The 21,085-nt window shown below is 40.4% G+C and overlaps 2 protein-coding genes across 4 annotated transcripts in view; one reads left to right on the top strand and one right to left on the bottom strand.

Moving 5' to 3' along the window:
• GABRA4 (gamma-aminobutyric acid type A receptor subunit alpha4) overlaps nucleotides 1-5,159 on the bottom strand; it is a 175,185-nt gene extending 170,026 nt beyond the window's left edge. Inside the window, exon 1 of the mRNA XM_064511199.1 lies at nucleotides 5,035-5,159. The gene's annotated coding sequence lies outside the window, so the exon portion shown is untranslated. The remainder of the gene's footprint in view (nucleotides 1-5,034) is intronic.
• GABRB1 (gamma-aminobutyric acid type A receptor subunit beta1) overlaps nucleotides 1-21,085 on the top strand; it is a 139,122-nt gene that overhangs the window by 97,964 nt on the left and 20,073 nt on the right. For all 3 annotated transcript variants that reach the window (XM_064511201.1, XM_026093587.2, XM_026093585.2), the window contains one exon: nucleotides 8,300-8,382. In XM_064511201.1, the coding sequence (XP_064367271.1) occupies nucleotides 8,300-8,382 (83 nt within the window). The remainder of the gene's footprint in view (nucleotides 1-8,299; nucleotides 8,383-21,085) is intronic.

Raw genomic sequence — 21,085 nt, 5'->3', positions numbered from 1 at the left:
TCTCAGACAGACCTCACACTCTTTTTAAGAGAAAAAGACACTATTACCACATAGCTTTTTAGGCCCAGAAACAATGTAGGAGACCAATGCCTGGGTCAGAGTAAAGAATATTAATTGGAGCAAACCGAAATAACCACAACAGCAAGGACTAGGCACACACTTACTGCAAGCCAACATCTCCTGTATCCCATCTGGTAACTGTCTGGACATAAAAAGATACACTCACAAACCATTCTTTCTCTTACATGAATGTTGCAGAGCCTCTGCACTAACTTGTGGCTCATCTCTACCTAAGGTATATTCAGTGTACTCCTATAGGATTAGGCCTCACTGCTGAGATGGATACAGAAATGCTTAAGAATTGTGTTTCAGCTCTTCCAAGGCTTCTGTCTGAGACAAAGCTCAAACAATTTACCAATAATGAGGTCACCTTGGTAACTGACTTGCATGTAACACCAATAATGGAATACTCTGACCAAGTTCTTCAAGTGCCAGATCTTAAGCAGTTCTTGACAGTCCATGGGCTCATTCCTACCCCTAATTCTCTCTTTAGAGATAATGCCATTTAACCTGCTTTGGGGCCAAGCAGTTGGCCAAACTAGTGACCTGATCCATGCTAAATTAACCTAAGGAGGACATAATCAACATGGGTGAATTCCGCCTTATTTGGGTGAGTGACTGACAGTCACCAATATCACCAAGGGGAAAATGAAAGGGGTAAGGAGTGTCTCACAAGAGCAATACAGGACAGCACTACTGCCAAAAGAAATATTTATCACAACTGCAGCCTAAGGGGGCAGCTCAGTAGCTTCTGTGGAGAAGAACGTGCGTGAATGGAAAGAGCAATAGGGACAGCAATGGCTTTCATTACAATTTTTAATATTTTTTATTTCAAGCCAATGCTGTTGGTTGGTTTGACTCACTGTGTATTAATTTTTCATGCCTGTCTTTTACCTGGGAACAGATATCTATATTTATGCTTCACAGAAAAAGGAATATTCCTCCTTTACAGATGACAAGTATATTCATTCTTAGGAAACCTACTGGGTACACAGGGATGGACGATAAACTCAAAATGAGTCCTCCACATCACAGCATGAATCCCGTTCCATTACTACACTGCAGCACTAGGCAGCCATACTGTTATTAGTTAACTATTATGATTTTTCAGTGCTTTTTTTTTCCTGACTGCTGCAGCTCTTTTCTTGTTAAAAACAATGTTTCAGCCTTGAAAGGAATTTCAGGGCTTGATCACTTGTCCTCTTCTTCAAAATTCAGTGTGGGAAACTAAGAGGGAAAACTGGGAGAAAGGAACATGGTGACGGGAGAGGAGGGGGCAACACCATCAAAAGATAGCAGAGCTCTAGGCAGAACTGGCAGTCTACCCAAGATGCCTTTCCATGCCACCTCTGTCTACTAGAGGTGTCAGACATGGCTTCCAGAGACACAGTTGGTTACTTCATTGAAAACACGTTAGCATATACTTGCAGGAAACTTCCTGCACTGTGGATTGCTCTGACTGTTCATTACAGTGCCAAGGGTCAGCTAGGGATAGCAGCTCTGCCTTAAAGCAATTATAACAAAATTCTAATAAGCTCCTGGGGGAAAGCTTTGACCTAATGCTTATTTACTTAGTGTGTTAACTCCACATCCCTCCACTTAACCCAAAATATAAATAGCATATCTATTTTACACACACACAGACCCCTACACCTTTTCCCAAGAGGCACACAACAATATTTCTAAACTACTGTGTTAAAAGAAACCATTTTCATTTCTTAAGTTTTAATCCATTTTTTAAATTTTCTTTCTCAACTAAAAACAAAGATGAAGGAGAGGCAATTGAAGCAAATACTCATCAATTCAGAATATCAATAAAACACAGCAGAAAGTCCAAAGCATGATTCAATTTTCATGGCCTCATCTATGTGCAACTTAAATAGAACTGGTAACTTTACCCAATATAATAAAGGTTGTCTGATCTTACACAAGGCTGTTTTCAGCTGCTTACAGCTTTAACTCTTTGAGCTATATATTTCTCTGATACAAGTCTTTGTCAAGAGCCTTTTTATTTTTAAACAACGCTGCTGTTTCCATGAGCAAGATTAAAGGGAAATGTGTTTTGCACTTGCTAACCTAAATCCATACAAATGTTCTCCTTATACATTTCAGTGTTATCTCAAACTATATAGCCTGCAACAGTGACCTGGCAGTTGACAACTTATCTCCCTAGAGCCACAGATATATTTCCTACTGATCGGAGGGGGGGCATAGACATGGCTAAATTATATAGTTTCTCAGTCTAAAAAAAATTAGTTTCCATATGCTAATGGAGTCAGATATCTAAAAGTAAGTACCAAAATCCTTTCTGCCTCTGGCTCAGGAATCTATATTCCAATTTTGTCTCAACTTTTAATGAAAATCTTTGCAAATACTGTTATCACCTATTAGCCCTTCCTAAATATACTTCTGAATATAAATTTTTTTTAATAAAAAAAATTTGACCAGACAAGCAGTACCTAGACTGATGAACACAAATTACCCAAGTACATGCTACATTTATATAAAATACATGACACCCACCCAACTAATGCTAATACAAGACTCCAGTAAGTGGATTCCTTCCAGCACTGAAAGTTGGGCATGTTTGCAAGTTCAGAGCTAACATTTTCTCCCAGGCCTAGGCCCCTAACCATTCATTATTCAGGCTTTGCTCTGAACTTCACAGTGTCAGCAGGTACGTGAACCAGAAACCTTGTGTGTAGCATGTACAGAGAAAAAAAATTCTGCAAGTTAAATGCATAATTTGATTTTTCTGCCTTCCTCCACCCATTCAATAACTCTGCCTACAAAACATCCCACTAAATCTTAAAGATTCTTTGGATTTCAAGAAAATTAAGGCCACAATTTCCACCAGGTATATGGAGCTGGACTCCAATGTCAAACCAGTTGCTATCATATTAGGTTCCCTGATACCAGCAAAGTTAAACTAACACAAGAGCATCCTTTCACCTGAGGTATAGTAGTCTACTTCCACTGTGTACTACCAGCCCCAGCTCTGCAGTGGCTAAGAGAAGCATGGATTTTTTTTTTTATTTGAAGCTTTTATTTTGCTTTTAAGGAAAAATAATAGTCTATCTCACTTCATATCCTCATATACATTTATAATTTATGCTCTGACTGAGAGAAAAAGCACACATGTATTAAAATTTGATACCTTTCCTCCAAATAGGAGGAAAGATTTCATGACAAAATTTGCACTGTTTAACTGTTCATCTCCGTATCTAATCATTCTTGCTGTCTTAAGTATTGCTTCTGCTTCTTTTTCAAGAATTGAAAAAAGCTTTTTAGCAGCATTTTGATGAAGTTTTCTAAGTGCTGAACCATAACTCCACCTCCTGCACTCATTCTGAACTTACTTTAATTGCTCACTGCTGGCTTAACCAGAAATATCAAGCTTTACCATTTGGTCACAGAAGACGTACTGCCTGTAAGGGAAAATTCTGACAATATTATAAAAGGAAGCCAGTTTTGCAAATACTGAAAAGCAATAATGCTTTTCTTTCATATAACTTTATTTTGGGCATTTAATAAGAATATGGTATTGAGACAGCCAAACATCAAAATAAAAGCTAAGCAGTGAACTAGATAATTTAAAACCCAAGTCAAAATTAAAAAAAAAAAAAAAAAAAGCAACAAAAATTCAGTTTGCTTTTGGCAAATGTTGTGTCTGTAGCTATTCAGACTTGCCTCCAACCCAGGATGTCTGAGTACTGACATAAATTAAATACCACAATGTTAACTGCTTAGATTTTTGCACAATCTCATTTTATGAATTGCATTACACCTCAAAAGAATGTCAGCATAGTAGGGTAAAGAACACTGTACAAACAAAATAAAGCAGCCCCAGCATTGGAAAAAAAAATTAATTTAAATTTTTCAAAATCAGAAAGCCTAGACAAATCTTATCTTACTCTAAAACACAAACAGCTCTACTTCAAGTACAGGACTAGTCCTCCATTTAAACTTTTACAATGCCTCATGATATTCCACCATTGCCCTGAAATGCTTACAGCCAGTGATTTTTAGGACCAATTTCTTTCAGACTACTGCATTCCCCTCCCTGCCATTACTCTCTCATATTCTGCATTTTAATATCTTTATTTTTAAGCCTCTGGTGGACACACAAGCCATCAGTTGCTAATTCCACTGAGAGAGCACAGACAAGTTTTCTCTTTTACTCAGCATGAGAAAAAAAAAAGTCTTTTATTAATCAAGACGGGAATTACCCTGACTGCATATGCATTTATCTCCTTAAACAAGTTTTATAGTTACCCAGAGCATAATACCATTTACAAATTGTACACAACAGGGATCTATCACAATGAAGAAATGCTTTAAAGTCAGATTTACAAATCACAGGTGATGAATATTGCTGGATCCTTCTACAGCAATTACAAGTAGTTATTTTCAAGGAAATCTATGATTCCCAACAACATTTAAGCACCTCCAGCTTTTTCATAAAACATCATGTTGGGTTGGCAGACTAGTCCCTCCACTCCCTGCAGGAGCCTCCAACAGCTATTACATGCCTTTTCCCATTCACTCTGGGTGCAGGCTCAGCCAGCTCTGATGAATCCCCTACCACATACTGTTCAGCCTTGCCAGTGCCCAGGGCACCGTACCTCTTCCAAAGCTGCAGATGAAACAGGAGCCCTCCTCCGGCTGCTGCCTTCCAGCTTTCCCCATCTTGACCCCCACCCACCACACCCACCTGCTTGACCAGTCTCCAGCTGCCCCTCCTTGCCCGTGCCGCATTGAGCTTCTAGGCCCTGCGTACAAACTGCTACTGCCGCACTACATCGGCGTCACCCTCCCTAACGAAGCACCAGCCTCTCCCAGCAGCGGAGCCCAAAACCGCCGCGCACGCCACGAACACCGCGAGCTCCCCGAAAAGAAAATGGCGACGGCGCCCAGCGACCCCCCTCTCACAAGACCACGAACCCTCCCAAGCGCCTCTTGGCCGTGACGCACTTAGCTCGTGCGCGCCGCTGCCGCCGCAGGTGGCGCCGCGCCGCTCCGCCCTCGCTGCAAATAGCAGCCACGCCCGGGCGCCGGCCGCTCCGGGGTGAGGCTGCTACGTCATCGCGAGCAGCCCAGATCTCGCGAGACTCTGCTGACGGAGCGGCGTCGCCGCGGCGGTGCGCAGGGGAGTTCTCTTCACCCGCGCGGGTGTTCTTTTCCGTTCTTCGGCGGACGTTTAAGTGCTGCTCCAGCACCCTGTGGTCCGCGTCTACTGCTCTGAACCTCAGCTCGTGTTTTTGCCACCTTGAGTCCCGGTTTAGACAGGGCAGCCAAGGCCCTGTGCTCACTAGAGCCATGACAGGAGCTCAGCACCGGGTGCTCCGGCCCACGCCGGCTCCTTGCCCTTCTGACCACGCTGTACGCAGTAACCGTGTAGATAGCTTACGACAGAGAAGCAGGAATTATAGGAGCAGAGCTGAAGAATGAAATGCAGCCAGCCCAATCGAGGAGAGCTGAGGAGCAACATGTGAATGCGTAGGAGTTAAAAACCCAATTTCCAGTGAGGAGCCTGGAGGAGGTCAGCCAGGCAGACGAGAGCTGCCTCGTGGTGTAGTCTTCTGTTTCCTTTTCCCCTGATGCACCAACCACTTCTCAGTTTCCCAAGGTGGTTCATGAATCACTTGGGTTCAGCAGAAATGTTTACACAGCATTCAGTATGCAACTCTTTACCTGAAAACAGGTGCTTGCTATTGCACCAGAAAAGCTCAGCAGCATTCATCACTGCTGCTACAGGGTTAAATCATGAGAGGGAAAACTCCCCCCCCCCCCCCCCCCCCGCCCTTCTGACTTCTTAGGAAGTCTCACCTGAGTACAGAAACAGGCACATACAGGATACTGCCTTACCGGCACTACAGGGAGTGCAAAACAAAGCTGGGGGAAATCTAGAACACAAATCAAGTGCTTCTGTTCTCCCTTATAGACTGAAAATGAGTGATGTAAAGACAAGGACAACAAATTACTAAGGGACAGGTTGGGTATATTTAGATTACTTACTGTTGTAAGAAACCAGTACTAATAGTTTATCTTTCTTCTGCATAATCCGAGTATTCACTTTCAGACCTACAACTAGCGGTGCAGTGTATTATTAACACAAACATTTACTTTTGTTCTTGGATTATAATAGTGGTCAGGCACACTAAGCCAACAGTTAGAGTCCCATTGTGACAAAAATTGTACATGGTTAGTGAAAACATGAATACATTTGAGCAAGGACTAATCAGAATTACCATGTTTGGAAAGAAAATAGTTATGTGCAACTTCTAAGTCTCAGGTATACAATAATTGCATGTTTGCTGTTGAAGATTTACTTTGTATCAGCAGAAAATCCTTGATGTTATTAAAAAATTACAAATTGCTACTGCTTTTATGGCTCAGAACTGCATAACTGGGAATATGCATACACTAATCATTAAAGAATAGCTGGCCACTGTAACTCTGTGGTCTAGGAAACCCTGTGTTAACTTCTACTTCTGTACACATTTAAATAAATCTGCTGGTTGATACAAGTGAACTAAATTACCATAAAGGCTGATTTATGAATTGAGAACCAAAACATTACCCTATGAAATCTTCATTAAAAAGCATTTAACTGTGACTAATGGTAGTATATTCAGTTATGTATGATCTTAAGCATTATTAGGTAAGAAAGTCTGACTATACTACCACATTCCTTTTCAATGCTTCTCAATAAGGTATGTTTGGTACAGGACTGAAACAAATGAGGTTGTATCTCTGTTGAAGTCCTCGACCTTTTCCATAACAGATGCAAAACACTATTAAGAGAAATGAAATTCAATTTAATGTGCAACATGTGAGACTCTCAAAAATCAGCCTTAGAGAAAAAGCATAATTATAACATCTCTGTGGTACTTTAAACAGTATTCCACAGTATTTTCATGGACTGGTTCTCATAACAGTGCTTGCTAGACAGTCCTTGTATACAAGTAGATAGATGGATTTTGTAGATTTAGGAAATTTGAGGCATGCCACAGTAAAGAAGCATGTGGCTTTTTTTTTTTTTTTTTTTTTTTTTAGTTCTATCAATTCTGTGAAAGCAAGAATTATCATCGCAATACACTATGTAAGTGTTGCTTAATTTTCAGCACATCAGAAGTAAAATATCCAGATGTACTCCAGCAGCATAATTAACACAAAATAGGGATAACAGGACCAAAAACAGATCAAGAAAAGAGGCATCTTCCTTTCTCAGGTAGGAATTGTTGGAGAGAGAGACCAATAAAATTTCAAGCCAAGTTTGCCTATGCACAACTTCAAAAGTTTTCTAAGAACCCATTTATCACTATAAGGCAAGTGCAGGTGCTAACTCACTTTTGTGAGTTTGAAAGCACCACTATAAGTGACTTTCTTAAAAGAATCTGTAAAATGAGCCATAGTTGAGCCCTGAACACTGTCCTTATGCAGCCATGTAACCCTCCTCTCAAATGTCACATGCTTATCAGTAAGCATTTGTTTAGATGCTCAGAGATTTATGGTCTAACAAAAGGAGGGGAACTGCCTTCCACACAGACTTAGGCTATCAAGAATACCTTCAGTAACTGAATTTCAGCTCAAGTGTCCTCTAGAATGAATAAGGAATTGGAAAACCCAGGCTACGTTGTAGCTATTCTCTCAATGTTCATTCAGTAATCACTAGAGAATGTTACAGTTCAGGAGTTTTTGATTACATCATGCCATTTTGAAGAGGCAACATTATTATCATAGGTAATGAATAAATTCATTGTGAAAATAAAAATAATGGATTAGATATTACTAATATTTCTACAGAATGGATGATTTAGAAGTATGAAAAAAATGCAAAAATACTATCATCAATACACGAGTTAAAAATATATGCAACACAATTTGAAGACATCTTAATTGACAGAATTAAAAAAATGAGAAGTAGACTTCGAAGTACAAGTCTCATCATTAAATCTTCTTCAAAATTCTGCACACTTTTGCACGTAAAGATTTCAGTCAAAATCCTGCTCTGTAATATTTAGCATATGGTCTTATGCTTTATTCAGTAACCAGTATACTGCTCTGTATAAACAGCTTAATCATGCTTTACAAGGTATTCTGTATGCCAGAATTCTGTGTGCACAACCAGCCTGTGTTTAAACCAAAAAAAGCCACTATGGAAAAACTTGTTTTCTCAAACAAGTAAAGTGTGGTTTCAAATTTCATGGGTTTTTTTCCCCTCCTCCTCTTACAGGATCACAACAACAGCTGCTTGCATGATGGATCTACGCAGATATCCTCTGGATGAACAAAATTGCACACTAGAAATTGAAAGTTGTAAGTTACTGGAGGGAGAGGGTTGCCCAAGTTACAACTGTGGATTGAAATGCATTCACAGGTTAGATAAGCAGTAGGCACTTGTTCTGATCCTGCACTTCCAGTGAGTTTGCAAACTGAAAATATCTAGTACATTTTTATAGCACATAAGCCAAAACATGCTTAATGCACAATATTTGGTTGATCCAAGCTTGTAAGATGTCTTTCAAAATCTTTTGTCAAGTACAGAAGAGTTTCTTGATGATTAGATCAGAGGACAACAACAGAACACTGGTCATCTCTATTGCTTACTAATCACAGAACCCTAATAAATTACTTCACATCAGTGCATTCATCTGCAACATCAAGATTAACATCCACCCGAAAAGGTGTTGGGAGGATTGTTCAGTTACTTACTCATACACTTGGAGGTTATAAAAGAAAAAGCTTGATTTTTCAACAAAAACATTAATAAGAGCCTTGCCATTGTCTTCCATGAGCTCTCATCAAGGCTCTCATTTACCTATTTTTATCATTAGTATAGTCTTTAGAACTTTTATGATGATGACCTTCAAAGAAATGACTCTGTCTTGAGATTTTTGAAAAGAATTTTTATTCATTTGCTGGTCAAATCAAAATGGAATACACTGACAGAGAGAGAGCAGTCTCTCTAAACAAACTGGCTAATACTAGGTAAAGCAGAGTCCAAGGCAAAATAATGCAGCAGTTTTCTAAGAACTTCCATTTATCACATTACAACTGTTACAGGATTACACTGTTAAAGTGATATTTTATTATAATAATACTTCTCTCTAAAGCATCAGGTTCTATAAAAGATTAACAGTTTTTCCCAAAATCTACCATTTTGGTTCAGCTTCCTGAAGGGAAAGAACAGAGTTTTAGCATTCAAATCTCTGTTTAGATAGTACAACATAACCAGGGAAGCAACCTGATCCAGGATTTAAGGATTCTTCCTTAACTACGCAGAACATTTCCTACTATGTATGTCAACAACAAAAACAATATTTTCGTTGTTTGTAGTACATCCCATTCCCTGCAGAAACTTATGATGTTCGTTTTTGCTCTGAACTGAAAAGAGGTTAAATTCCAAAAAATCTCACAGGATGAATTTTACAAAAGATTCTATTAGTCTTCAATTGTTTAGGCTTCACAAATAAAAACATTTTCATAGTGTCAACACACTGTAAAAAGTGTAGAAATGTAGAAGTAGAAACTGTTTTAATAGTATGGTAAAACAAATATAAAACAAATAAGTCTTAACTGAAGAAGATAAAATCACTTTGAGCCTTAGAAAATGTTCCTGTGAAAGAGTTCAGTTTATTCTGCAGCCTCTGAAATAAAACTACAGGTGTTCATCACTTGTAGTATTCATAAACGTTATACATCTCAACACATCTGTGAGGTAGATATTGTTTTTCTCTGTCAGGCACAGTAGTCTATAGCACAGAGGAGGCAAGATGGGCTCTCAGCCCGATATTTAGGTTTGGTTATAACGTCTAATTGGTGGCACCGGTAGGAAGGATATTTTTACTCTGATGCCTTATTTTAAGCACTGAAATGGGCACATACCTTCAAAATTGCCCTCCATGATGAAGTATTTTGTTCCTTTGTAAGTGCATAATCAATACAAGCTTTACTATAAATCAGCGGAGATGCAGCTTTGAGTTAGATTCTAAATTGCTTGGTAAAAAACTTGAAATGTTTCTTCAAGAATTATTTGTTTTTGCTGCTTTTCTTGGATTGTCAGTGTATAGTTATTTTAGAAATTCTCTGCTAGGTTAACAACGAACTTTTTGTTCTGCCAGCAAAAGATTTCAGTCAAGTAAACACTCACAGTAGGTTTAATGAAAATTACTTTTATTAAAGAGCATTTTCTGAATAGAATCTGCTCATTTATTTCTTTAGAGATGCAAAAATGCCATCTTTTAAGATCCTGCCATTTTGGTACTGCAGACAGACATACTGGGAAGGGAAGCAGGGAGAGAGTATTCTAAAGATTCCCTGTGAAGTACCTCAATAGCTGCAGTCATGTGTCACCACAATGGCTTATCCTCTGTTCATCATTCAGCGCATATGAGGCATACTAGTTATGCACCACAGGAAACCCACCACAACAAACAAAGTAGTATGGCAAGCTGTGCAAGGTTATTTTGCACATAATGAATGCCTGTGTTAGGCAAACATGCATCAGCCTTCCCTGTACATCTGCTTTCAGTTACCCCAGCCATATCTGTAATAGTTCTGAGTATACTGAAGCACCGCAAACCCACACCCCTGTGTATGAATCCATGTATGGCCATTTTCTTCTCATTCCTGGGAAGCAAAGGCAGTAGAAAATCTAACTCCCTATTCCAGTGCTGCCCATCACCCTACTGTTCTCCCCAGTTACTTTCTGCAGTGGGGCCCAACTAGTGCAAGACTCTGGCTGAGTATCCAGCACCTTACAGTACCCACAAAGCTACACATTATGCTGCATGATTGTCTTACTAATACATGCACCTTCTTGGGCTTTGCAGGCCCATGTTACTGCCTTTCTGGTATGAAGCACTTATCCTAATATTGCTTGCTGTTGCTTGGCTCATGTCCTGGTTTGCACTTAACAGGTCATGCATTCTGTACATTTGGAGAATGTCTTCACTTAATTTTCAAAATAAATCACACATTTTTTCAGTAACTTTTCTACCCAACTATAGCAGAGGAAAAGGATGTAAATGCAGTACCACAGCAAACAAAATTAGCAACTTTGTACTGAAGAGACATGAATTTGTTTGCTGGAAGTAGCTGACTTGAAGACTCCAGTTCAGTCATGACTAAAGCTGATCAAAGTACACAAGCATTTTATCAGTTAACAGCTCTAATAACTGGAGACCAGACTGACACTCAACTGGTTCCTATTTCTTTATTCAGAAACTTTCACACAAACAAAGCTTTGTAGGGGTGAATGCTTAGTCAGAATGACTTGGATACTATCACTGAGACCTCATCAAGAATCAAAATTAGCATCAGATGGAATAAGCAATTAAAATGCTAACATGTCTAATCAGAAGTGAGAGAACACCATATCACTCATGTAGCCAGTCACATGTCCCCAAAAGAAAATTGCTTTTTAGACCTTCTGAACACTTGCTATAAATAATTCATATCTCCAAAGGTAGGTTGATATGCTAATATTTGTTGAGCTGATCCAAAGAAATCAAAAAAATCTTTATTCACAAATTGCCAACAGGAAAAAAATTGGCAGAGTGCATTACTTGTTACCAGTTTTTAGGTCAGTTCTACTATCAACTGAATGATTTCCGAAAGCACAAACATGCTTAACTGCTACTGAAAGTCTACAGGTATTGGAAGTGTCAGGAACACTGGAATCTTTGACAATTTTCCACCTAAAATAAATCTTCCAACACACCACAACTTTTCTCCTCTACATCTCTAAATGTCTTGAAAATTATTGACAAGGTACCTGGAAGAAGAACATTCTGGGCAGAATTCCAGAGACTAGACTGCATAATTTTTTCTTAGGTATTTCAGTGTAAGTAAGCCAGTTGTCCTGAGTACTTAGCACTTAGTAATACTCATTAATTTCCTTGAAAGCTACTAGGGCACGGAGTAGGGAGGGTATAGAAACAGATGACAACCATGGGCACAGCTTCCCTATTAGTACTACATACACCTGGCATGTGACATTTTCTTCCATGACAAAACTGTTTTAAGAGATTCCTATCCTCAACCTCTCATTCCAGTTCCTGCACACCACTCTAGCAATTCAGCTTTCTATTATGGCAACATACAAATCTCTGTAGAGCCAGGATGAAAATCAAATCATTGTGTTCTTGGTTAAAAAATACCTCCTTGAAAGAAAAGATCTTACCCATTTCAATTCTGAGAGAGACACGAATTAAGTAAAACCCAGAGCAGAACGATTCCTTAAATAAGGACCAGGGAAGGCAGTGCTCTGGTATCTGAGCAATCTTGGAATTGCCTGTGTAACAATGAGCAGCATTTCTCACCATTAGACATATACGGTGCAATACGTGCCCCATCAGACCATCTCCAAAGCATAGGAAAGTGGTTTTGTCCAGTGTTACATTACGTGCAGTTATGTGCTTTAACCCACGTGGGACCAAGTTCCAGAGCAGTATGGTTCTCAGAGACCATCAGTCACTGCTTTGAGGAGATGTGCTCTAGGTTGCTGTTGATACTGACTTTCTTCTTCTGTTACCTATGGTCTTCTTGGCTTCAGGAGGAATGTAGTAACAATAACACTGACTTATTTTTTTAATCCTACCCTTATTACCTGCTTTATTTCTTAACTGAATTTTTATCATTGGTGCTGACAGTAACCAGTGCGAACTTGATGTATGCAGAAAGAAAACAATAAATGAATCTAAACACAGATAGCAGAGACCTCTATGCAATACTAATAGCATAGCCCTAACTCTAATAGCACTCAGTAGCATGTAATCTGATATAGAAGTAACATGTCTGATCTTCAGCAGGTGAAAATTGGCATGGCTCCATTTACATCAATCAAACCAGCACAACTTGCATTAACTGAGAATCTTGTATGTCTGATTTTTTATTAGTCTTTTCAAATGTTTGTTCCAAGTGGATGCTCTTTCTGCAGCCTTATCCTTTAAATTAGATCTGATCAGCAGAGACACTGTAAATGAGCTTGGAAATGAAGATAAACATTTACGAGAAGAGTACAAAGCCTGTAGAAAATGCACATGACAATTGGGAATTTAAGCAAAAAGACAAAGCCTGAGCAATAAACCAAGTCAAAGGTTTGTATAGGCATGGAAAATATCTATTCTGCATTAGACATGTTACAGGAGTAGCTATTAAATTAATCCTCACTCACCTGCAGATGTAAATTCATGGCTTGCAGGGAGGTGCACACCTGCAGATGCAATCACACAGCTGTATGATTGCATTAGAAACAGCAAGCAAAAGTCTAACAGACAAACAAATGCCTAGACACTAGAGCATGGCCAAGATGGGTCATCTGTTCCTCACACCATTGTTAAATGTCCCTAAAAAGAAAACTGAATGTTATGCATCAATCAGAATTTTTATCTCTTCTTCTATGTTCAAGAAGCCTAGAGCTGCTGAGTGGTTCCATGAACAAGAGATTCTGAAAAACATGTCTGCCAGCAGATTTCACACTTTGATTCACAAGTGTCATACACGGCACTGTGCTGCCTCCCTACATTTCAAATCTTGTCTCCTTTCTCAACACAGTCTTGCTGATATATGAAGGGTCAGACTGTGGCTGGACTGTGTATGGATGTGAGTTCAGAAAAGCTGCTGAAGACAGTGCAGCACTCTGCCTTCCCATTGCTCTCTCTCAAAATGAGAGCTTCATCCCAGAAGGGTGGCAGGAAGGTGGCACCCGAGTGAGTCCTCTCCCCATGCCAGTGTGCTTCCCCCCATGTAAACCAAACAATCTGAAGACACATTTGGCCCTTCAAAAGCTCAGTGCTTCCCAGTGAATTCACAGCAGTTCTGTAGCAATGCCAGAGCACACCAGTATTGCAGTACATACAACCTGGTCCTCTCCAGTAAATTCCTCTGCGTTTTTAAGGGAGACTTTCTCCTACCATAGCAGCATGCTCTGGAGAAATCAGGCAGTTCCACAGATGGCTTGCTCTTAAACTGCTCAGAGAGGAGATGAACATAGCACAGTCTGTGAATAGAAGAGCAGTGACTCATTCCACCTCACAGGGATGCTGTGGAAATTAGCCAAAGACAACCTCCTCAAAATCTAAAGTGCTAAGAGTTTTCATTTTTAATACTTACCTGTGAATAATATAATGCACTGCAAATAGCAGCAAAATAACTATGCCAGACAGGAATGGGAAAAGTAGCATATAATCAGGACACTGGCCTAATGTTTCCAACAGAGCAGCCAAAGCAATGCTAATATATGCATCTATTGAGCCAGCGGATTATTTTCATTCAAAAAGATACATTTCTAGCTTTCCTGAAGCTCTCTTACATGACTGCAGAGGCTATTTCTGCACAGCTGACAATCAGAGAAATGTACACATTTAGGAGTAGGAAAACATTTTGGTTGTACATATTCCTTCACACAAGTTTTCACTGCTTAGCTCAAGCAGTTCACCATATTTCAAGTTTTGTGGAGACAGATGGGGAGACCATATGAGAAGCTTTATACCTATTCCAGTGCCTAATAGTGTGATGGCTACTAGAAATGTCTGTATATAAAAACAGAAGATGTTATGATTGAAAAAGCTTTGTCAACACAGCTGGGATATATGATAATCCATTTTGCATAGATTAACTATAAGGACAGTTTGAGCAGGCGGGTTGGACTAGATGATCTCCAGAGGTCTTTTCCAACCTCAGTCATTCTGTGATCCTCTGACAGAGGAGATTGTGTACTTGGTTGGAGGTTACTCAGAGCACTTGGCACTATTGTGTGAGCTCTAACAGATGTCACTTTGGCAATTTAAGATGTTAAATCCCCCAGCTGTTTGTTCTGCTATACCAGGTAGCCTCTGGCAAGGGGTAGAACTGAATGCCTAACACTGGGCTATAGCAGTTCACAACCAGTGCTTTGGCACAAGCCCACTTTCATTGGCAGCTATTGTGGCAGGCTCTGGACTGGCATGGATGAGGTGAAGACAGAAGGAGAAGGCAGACAACCAGAGACAGTAATATCAAACTGCTGCAGCTAAATCTTCCAGAGCTTGTCTGTCAGAGACTTTTGACTGCACACAGCTGCCCTACTCTAAGATCTTTGATTACAAATACAAGTGCTGACCTCACTGCACCAGCCAGAAGATGGGGTACTGTTATTACTATAGTACTCTCTGTCCCTTTGAAGATGCCAGTATCACGCTCACAGCATGACCCTGTGGACTAAGCTTGTGTCTGACTTGCACTCAGCAGAAAAAAGTGATATGCAGAGCTCCATTCCATCAGTAAATTAAATCCCCACTTGGGTCTCTGTTCTAGCATCCCCCCAACTTAAGTGAAATGTGGTTCATTGTCACAGGAGAGGGGAGGCCAGACTGCGCTCCCATTTGGCAAAATTATGGACTTACTGGCAAGCTACCATGTGTTACAGGTCTGAGCAGATTATCAGAACTGTCCCTCTTGGCCTTAAAAATTATGTCTCTATGAGAACTGTGATGCTGCAGCATGATTCAGGAAGCTACGCTGCAACATTGAACCATGCTTTAACCTTGTAAGTAGCACTGTTAGTAACCAGTTCACTTATGTGGGAGAACTGGACAAGCACAGAGAAGCCTGAAAAGTGCGAGCTTAGGGAAGAAAAGAGAAAGATTTAGTCAGGTACAATATAGAAAATGGCAATTCTGCCTTGACTCCATTGTTTTTACAGCCCTCTCTACTTCATATAGAAATAGACATAACACTAAATACATGTAATGCTTGAATGAAATAGCAGCCAACTTAAAGTGATATTGCAGTGAATCAATAAAATATTCCACTGGAATCCTAGATCATTTGTTGCCAGAAAAAAAAAAACTGTGTTCATACCTAAACCTTCATTATCACCCCTGTTGGCATAGAGTGGTCTGACAGAATGAGATTTGAACAGATTTATCACAGCTCCCTGCTTGAGACAAGATTGCATTGATCCAGAGTATGATTGCATTTGAACTAGCAAGGATATAAGAACCTACACCTCAAACAAAGAGGGCTATTTTTATTACAGATGAAAAACCTGTCTTAAATCCAAGCTTTCCCAGACAGCTTTTTCTTTGCCTGTCTGCAGGCACCAGATATTTAGTAATTTATTCATGCCTGGCAGTAGAAATTCACTAATGAATGCAAGTCTGCTAGTACCAGAGGCAGCCTGATCTTTGAGCTGGATCTACCCATGCCTTTTCCCTAAGGTATCCAAAAACTACCAAAAGGGCTTCTCATTTCACCCTGCTTCCTCCCACCAAGCATAATCTATTGCTTGCCCAAAGGCATCATTTCCCCCCTTCCAAAGGGTTCTGCTTGAGCCAGAGAGCAGCAGTCAGGACAAGGCGGATAGGAAGCTCTCCTCCAGCCTGCCAGCCACACTTACAGATGAGAATGAACAGTGACCGCACAGCAAGTGGGGTGTTGGGGGGGGAATCAGTGAGCAACAGTTTTATCCAAGGGATTGCTAAGATCCAGCCTATACATTTGGTATGCTGTCATTTACACTACACCTTGCTCTCACCCTCACTCCTGAGGCACCCCGGAGGTGCACTGTAGGATCCTGTTGCTCAGAGTATTCTAAAAGCAAGTTGCAAGGTGTCATGGGCAAAACAGTCTTGTCTCAGGGAATTTCACTAAATTTAGTTTATTGCCAATTAACAATTACCGATTCAGGTATTGAGAAACAAAAACAACAAAAAATTAAACGAACACTTAGGCAAACACTTCTTTTCCCCTTCCCCAGGCTCAACTTCAGTCCAACACCTCTCTTCCCCCTTTCCTAGTCTCCACTTCCCTTGTTTTCGACACTTGGGCCTTCCAAATCCCTTCAGTGAGGTGACAGGTGGTGTAGGAGCTGGTGTCAGTGTCTAGTAGTTTCTGGTAGCTCCACTACTTACTCTTTTCTTCCACTGCTCTTTGCTTCCTACTTATTTCCTCTGTTCCAAGACAGGTTCCTCCACAGGCTGTAGTCCTTTTGAGGGTGTCTCTGCTCTGGAATGGGTTCCTTCACAGACCCTTTGGGGTGGGAGGGAGGGGATCCTTGTTTCATCAAGAATCCTCCAAAAGCCACAGTCCCTTCAGGGGTGTTCCTGCTCCGACATGGGTTCCTCCACCAGCTGCAGTCTCTTTGGGAGGTATCCCTGCTCTGGCATGGAGCATCTCCTTCCAAGAGACACTTCCAGCCATGTCTCCAACAGTCTCCCACTTTATGCTTCTATATCGCTTCTCCAAACAAGCCTCTTCACATTTCTCCTTACATGTCCCATTTATCTCCTGTGTCTGCTCTCAGATGCGTCCTCATATGGCCCCTCCTGTTTCTCCTGCCCTAGCAGCTACTGCCCTTTCTTAAATACGTTTGAGCAGAGGTGCCAGGTGCTCCTCTGGCTGAAGTTTTGGCATGCGGTGGGCTGTTTTCATCTGTTTCAGAACTGGCTGGACCCAGCTGTGACCAGCACAGAGCAGTTCACAGCTTCCTTCTAACACCAATCACCCCTGTAGCCCCCTGCTACCAAAACCCTGCCATTTATGCCCAGTACACAAGGCCTGGCCTCGTCTCAATTAGAAACAAACCTGGAAGGAGACTCAGCTCTCTGCCTTTCCTAAGAGATTCAATCTTTCTGACATTGCTAATGAGGGCAACTTCCACCCTTCACAGTTGCTTATGTTCTGCCACATCCATAATTGAAAAGCCTCTCTGATTCACCCACTTGTCAAATTCCCCTTGCCCCCTCATGAGACACGTCAGCCATAATCTTGTGTCTCAGCATGTGTCACTTCCCACAGGCCCTGCAAACCCTAGGGATAACAAACCTCCTATTCACAATTCACAACAGTAACCAGTGCATGTGTGTATCTCCATCAGTTAACATATCATCCATGCCTTCTGTACTCCCATCGCTTCCTACTCTTTATGTTTCAGTTCACAAGGGCTCTGCCATGGATCAGACACCTTAATTCAGGCAACTAGCTCCCATAAACCCTAACAAAAGAACAGTTATCATTGGGAAGACAGAAAAACACACTGTCACAGCACACTTGTAAAACAAGACAGTACATGGGAAGCATGCTAGCAAGAGCTGGGATGGAAATCAGCATGCACAGAATTTGTGCTATAATCCCATATACTAACCATTCTGACAATAAATTGACCACTGTCTGGGGAAAAAATACATTTTACAAATTGAAACTCTTTAATCATCTCTGAAGACACTCAAATAATATATCCTAGTTTGTTCTATATATCCCATGTAGAATGCACATACTGAAACTTTTACATACAAACTCACTGTCAGAATGATGGCGACTTCACATATAGACAGAAGTTAATGTAGATCTAAAATTTCCTAATACAGTTCAAATGCCATCCTTTGTAGTTGCAGAGAGCATTCTGGCAGCAGAACAAGAGGAGTAATTTTGAAGTTAGAAATGGCATGAACATCCACAGCAGCAGACACACAGGATGGGCACAGAAAACCTAGCATGGAAGGTGGAGCTGACCAAGGTTTTTCTCGGATATATTTTGGGAGACAGATTCAACTATTTGTGAAACTGAGAAGTTTATCAAATGGCACTGTATTTGGGTTTTTTTTTCAGCAAAACTAAAAGTAGTTTCTTCTGGCTCAATTTGTCATTCCTTACCCCTCTTTTTTTTTAATTCAATCACCAAGCCAAAAAAATTAATTCTTCACAGTTTACTAGTGTTAAGCTATGGAGACTGCTCTGCTCATACACTTTGGAAGGATTACTTTCCCTGGGGCATTAGGAGCCAGTTACTGTATTTTCACAATATATTTGTACGTTGCAGACAAATTTAGAAGTTACTCAGATGCTGATAGTATAGTTTATGACTTTCCCTTTTTATTTTTTAAAAAATGGATAGCTTGTCTCTATACAGATATGTTGATTTTAATAGCAAATACTTGACACTCAGCAATTTAGTACCCCCGAAAGAATGTGAAATTAGCAGCGTCAGAGACCTACATGGTATATCTTAAGCACTTTCTGTTGTACACAGTAAAATATATCGTTCATCATTTCAAGTACCTTTGTTGTTTTAATATCGTCTCAGTAGCCTCATAACTACTGGTACTGGGCCCAAATTGTCCGCTAATAACCACAGAGGAGAGCAAAGCTGGGGGCACAGATGCTTCTCACACCAGCTTCAGCAGGTCTGAATCTTCAGTCGCTCTTATAGGCCATAAGCAAGAGAAACATCAAAAGGAATAATTGAATATGCTTTTCAAAATACAGACTCATTTAGAGGAGAGGAGGCAAAGGCTTAACAGTTTGCAGATACAATGACATAAAGTTTCAGAGACTCACCTAGCTCCCTTCCACTCATCACAACACTGCACAAAGGCTATCCCTGACTCTAACCCTACAGCTCCTTAGTGATCCACTGAGCAGCTCTACACAGAGCAGAAGACACTCTGTGATAGTTTGGGATCCTTGTGCTTAAGTGGGCTGTGCTAAAGGGTACATTTCCTAGCAGCAGCCTCACCTCCCTCCCCATCACATGCTTCATTGCAGGGGTCCTACTTGAGGAGAAGAGAAGCTTGAGAAGACATACATGGTGAGAGATGAGCTCTTTCCCTTCTGCAGAAGATTAGAGACTGTCTTCGGGAGAGGGGCAGATCTGGAGTTTATTCCACAGGAACACCTGTGTATTTTAGGAAAGAGTTCTGCTCTTAAATGAGTCTCCCATTGATTTTCTAGGGGGATATACATATGTACCTGGGATGAAAATCCCATGCAGTATTTTTCAGTCTCTATAATCTCCCAGTGACATTCTAATGGGTTTTTAAGTTAACACAAATCCACTGCTCACCAGGTTCAGAAATGGTAGCAGACTGAAATATCTCCGAGATAGGGCTTTCCTTGATGTACCTAAGTGCCTCAGGCACTTTCACATTAGACAAGTTCTGACATTCATGTCTGAGGAAGGGCAAACATCTCATGACTCTGGTGTCACCAGAATGCAAGATCGTAGGCCTGGTATGATAGCTCTTGGTAACTTTCCATTAGTAAAGAAAAATATTACATTTCTTTAGTCAGAGAGCAGCAGCAAAAATAATCTCTGGATGTCATTTCACATTTTTTGAAGAGCTGACACATCGTGCTTTGAGATAATACAATTGTACTAGAATGTTATAGCCTTAAATACAGTTTATGCATTTACTAGTCTTCTGCCAAGGTGTGAATTGCTGTATAAAACAAAACCTAGAACAATTTGGAAGATTCAGGTACTAACAGATTTACTTTAATTTGTGAGAATGAAGTTTTGCCACAAATACATCTGAGTTTACAGATACTAAACTTTGAGGAATTCTCTGTTCAGTGTCTATACAGTCTGGGACTCAGTCTATACCTAGGGCTTCTTGACACTGCAATGATACAAATAAACAAAAAAGCAGTGCCTCAGCTCTCTAGAAAGAGTGCTCAGCTGACCTAACACATTAACATGAAGCAGTTTTATTAAATGGGCAGTATATTCATATGCTAGTCCTCTAGTGATCAGGGATCTAATCTGCTGAATTGAGAACTGTCAGTCAGATGAAATTCTTAATACTTCTTCCATTAGCTTTCTGCTTCCACTGTTAACAACTTTGTTTGGTACAGATTTACCTTCTGCATAAATTTAGATCCATGTTTCCTGCAGGAGTAGACTGTACAAAGAAACACTGGTCATTATGAGCAAACCTGAGTGTGTGGGAAACTTCAGGAAAACATTCAGCATTTCAGTTATGTCTGAAGTATTCATCCTTTTCTTTTCCCCCTGAAAGCATCATTTCTGGTCGGTGCCTGAATGGCAGGTCTCAGTTCATCGGTATTCTACAGAAATAACAGCACAAAGTTTCCCAGACTGCCAGTCCAGTCTCCCTGGCTATACAGGAATTATCTGTACATAGGTACACTTTTCTGTCCCTCAATCTTTTGAATATCTGTTAACATTAAAGTGCAACGCTGTTTTCTGCAATGGACAACTGTCTGTTAGGATGTAGGTGAAAACTGAATTAGACAA

This window comes from Dromaius novaehollandiae, chromosome 4 (genome assembly GCF_036370855.1).
Source record: "Dromaius novaehollandiae isolate bDroNov1 chromosome 4, bDroNov1.hap1, whole genome shotgun sequence".
Lineage (NCBI taxonomy): Eukaryota > Metazoa > Chordata > Aves > Casuariiformes > Dromaiidae > Dromaius > Dromaius novaehollandiae.
Note: the sequence above shows the minus strand (reverse complement) of the source record. Positions and strands in the feature narration are given on the sequence as shown.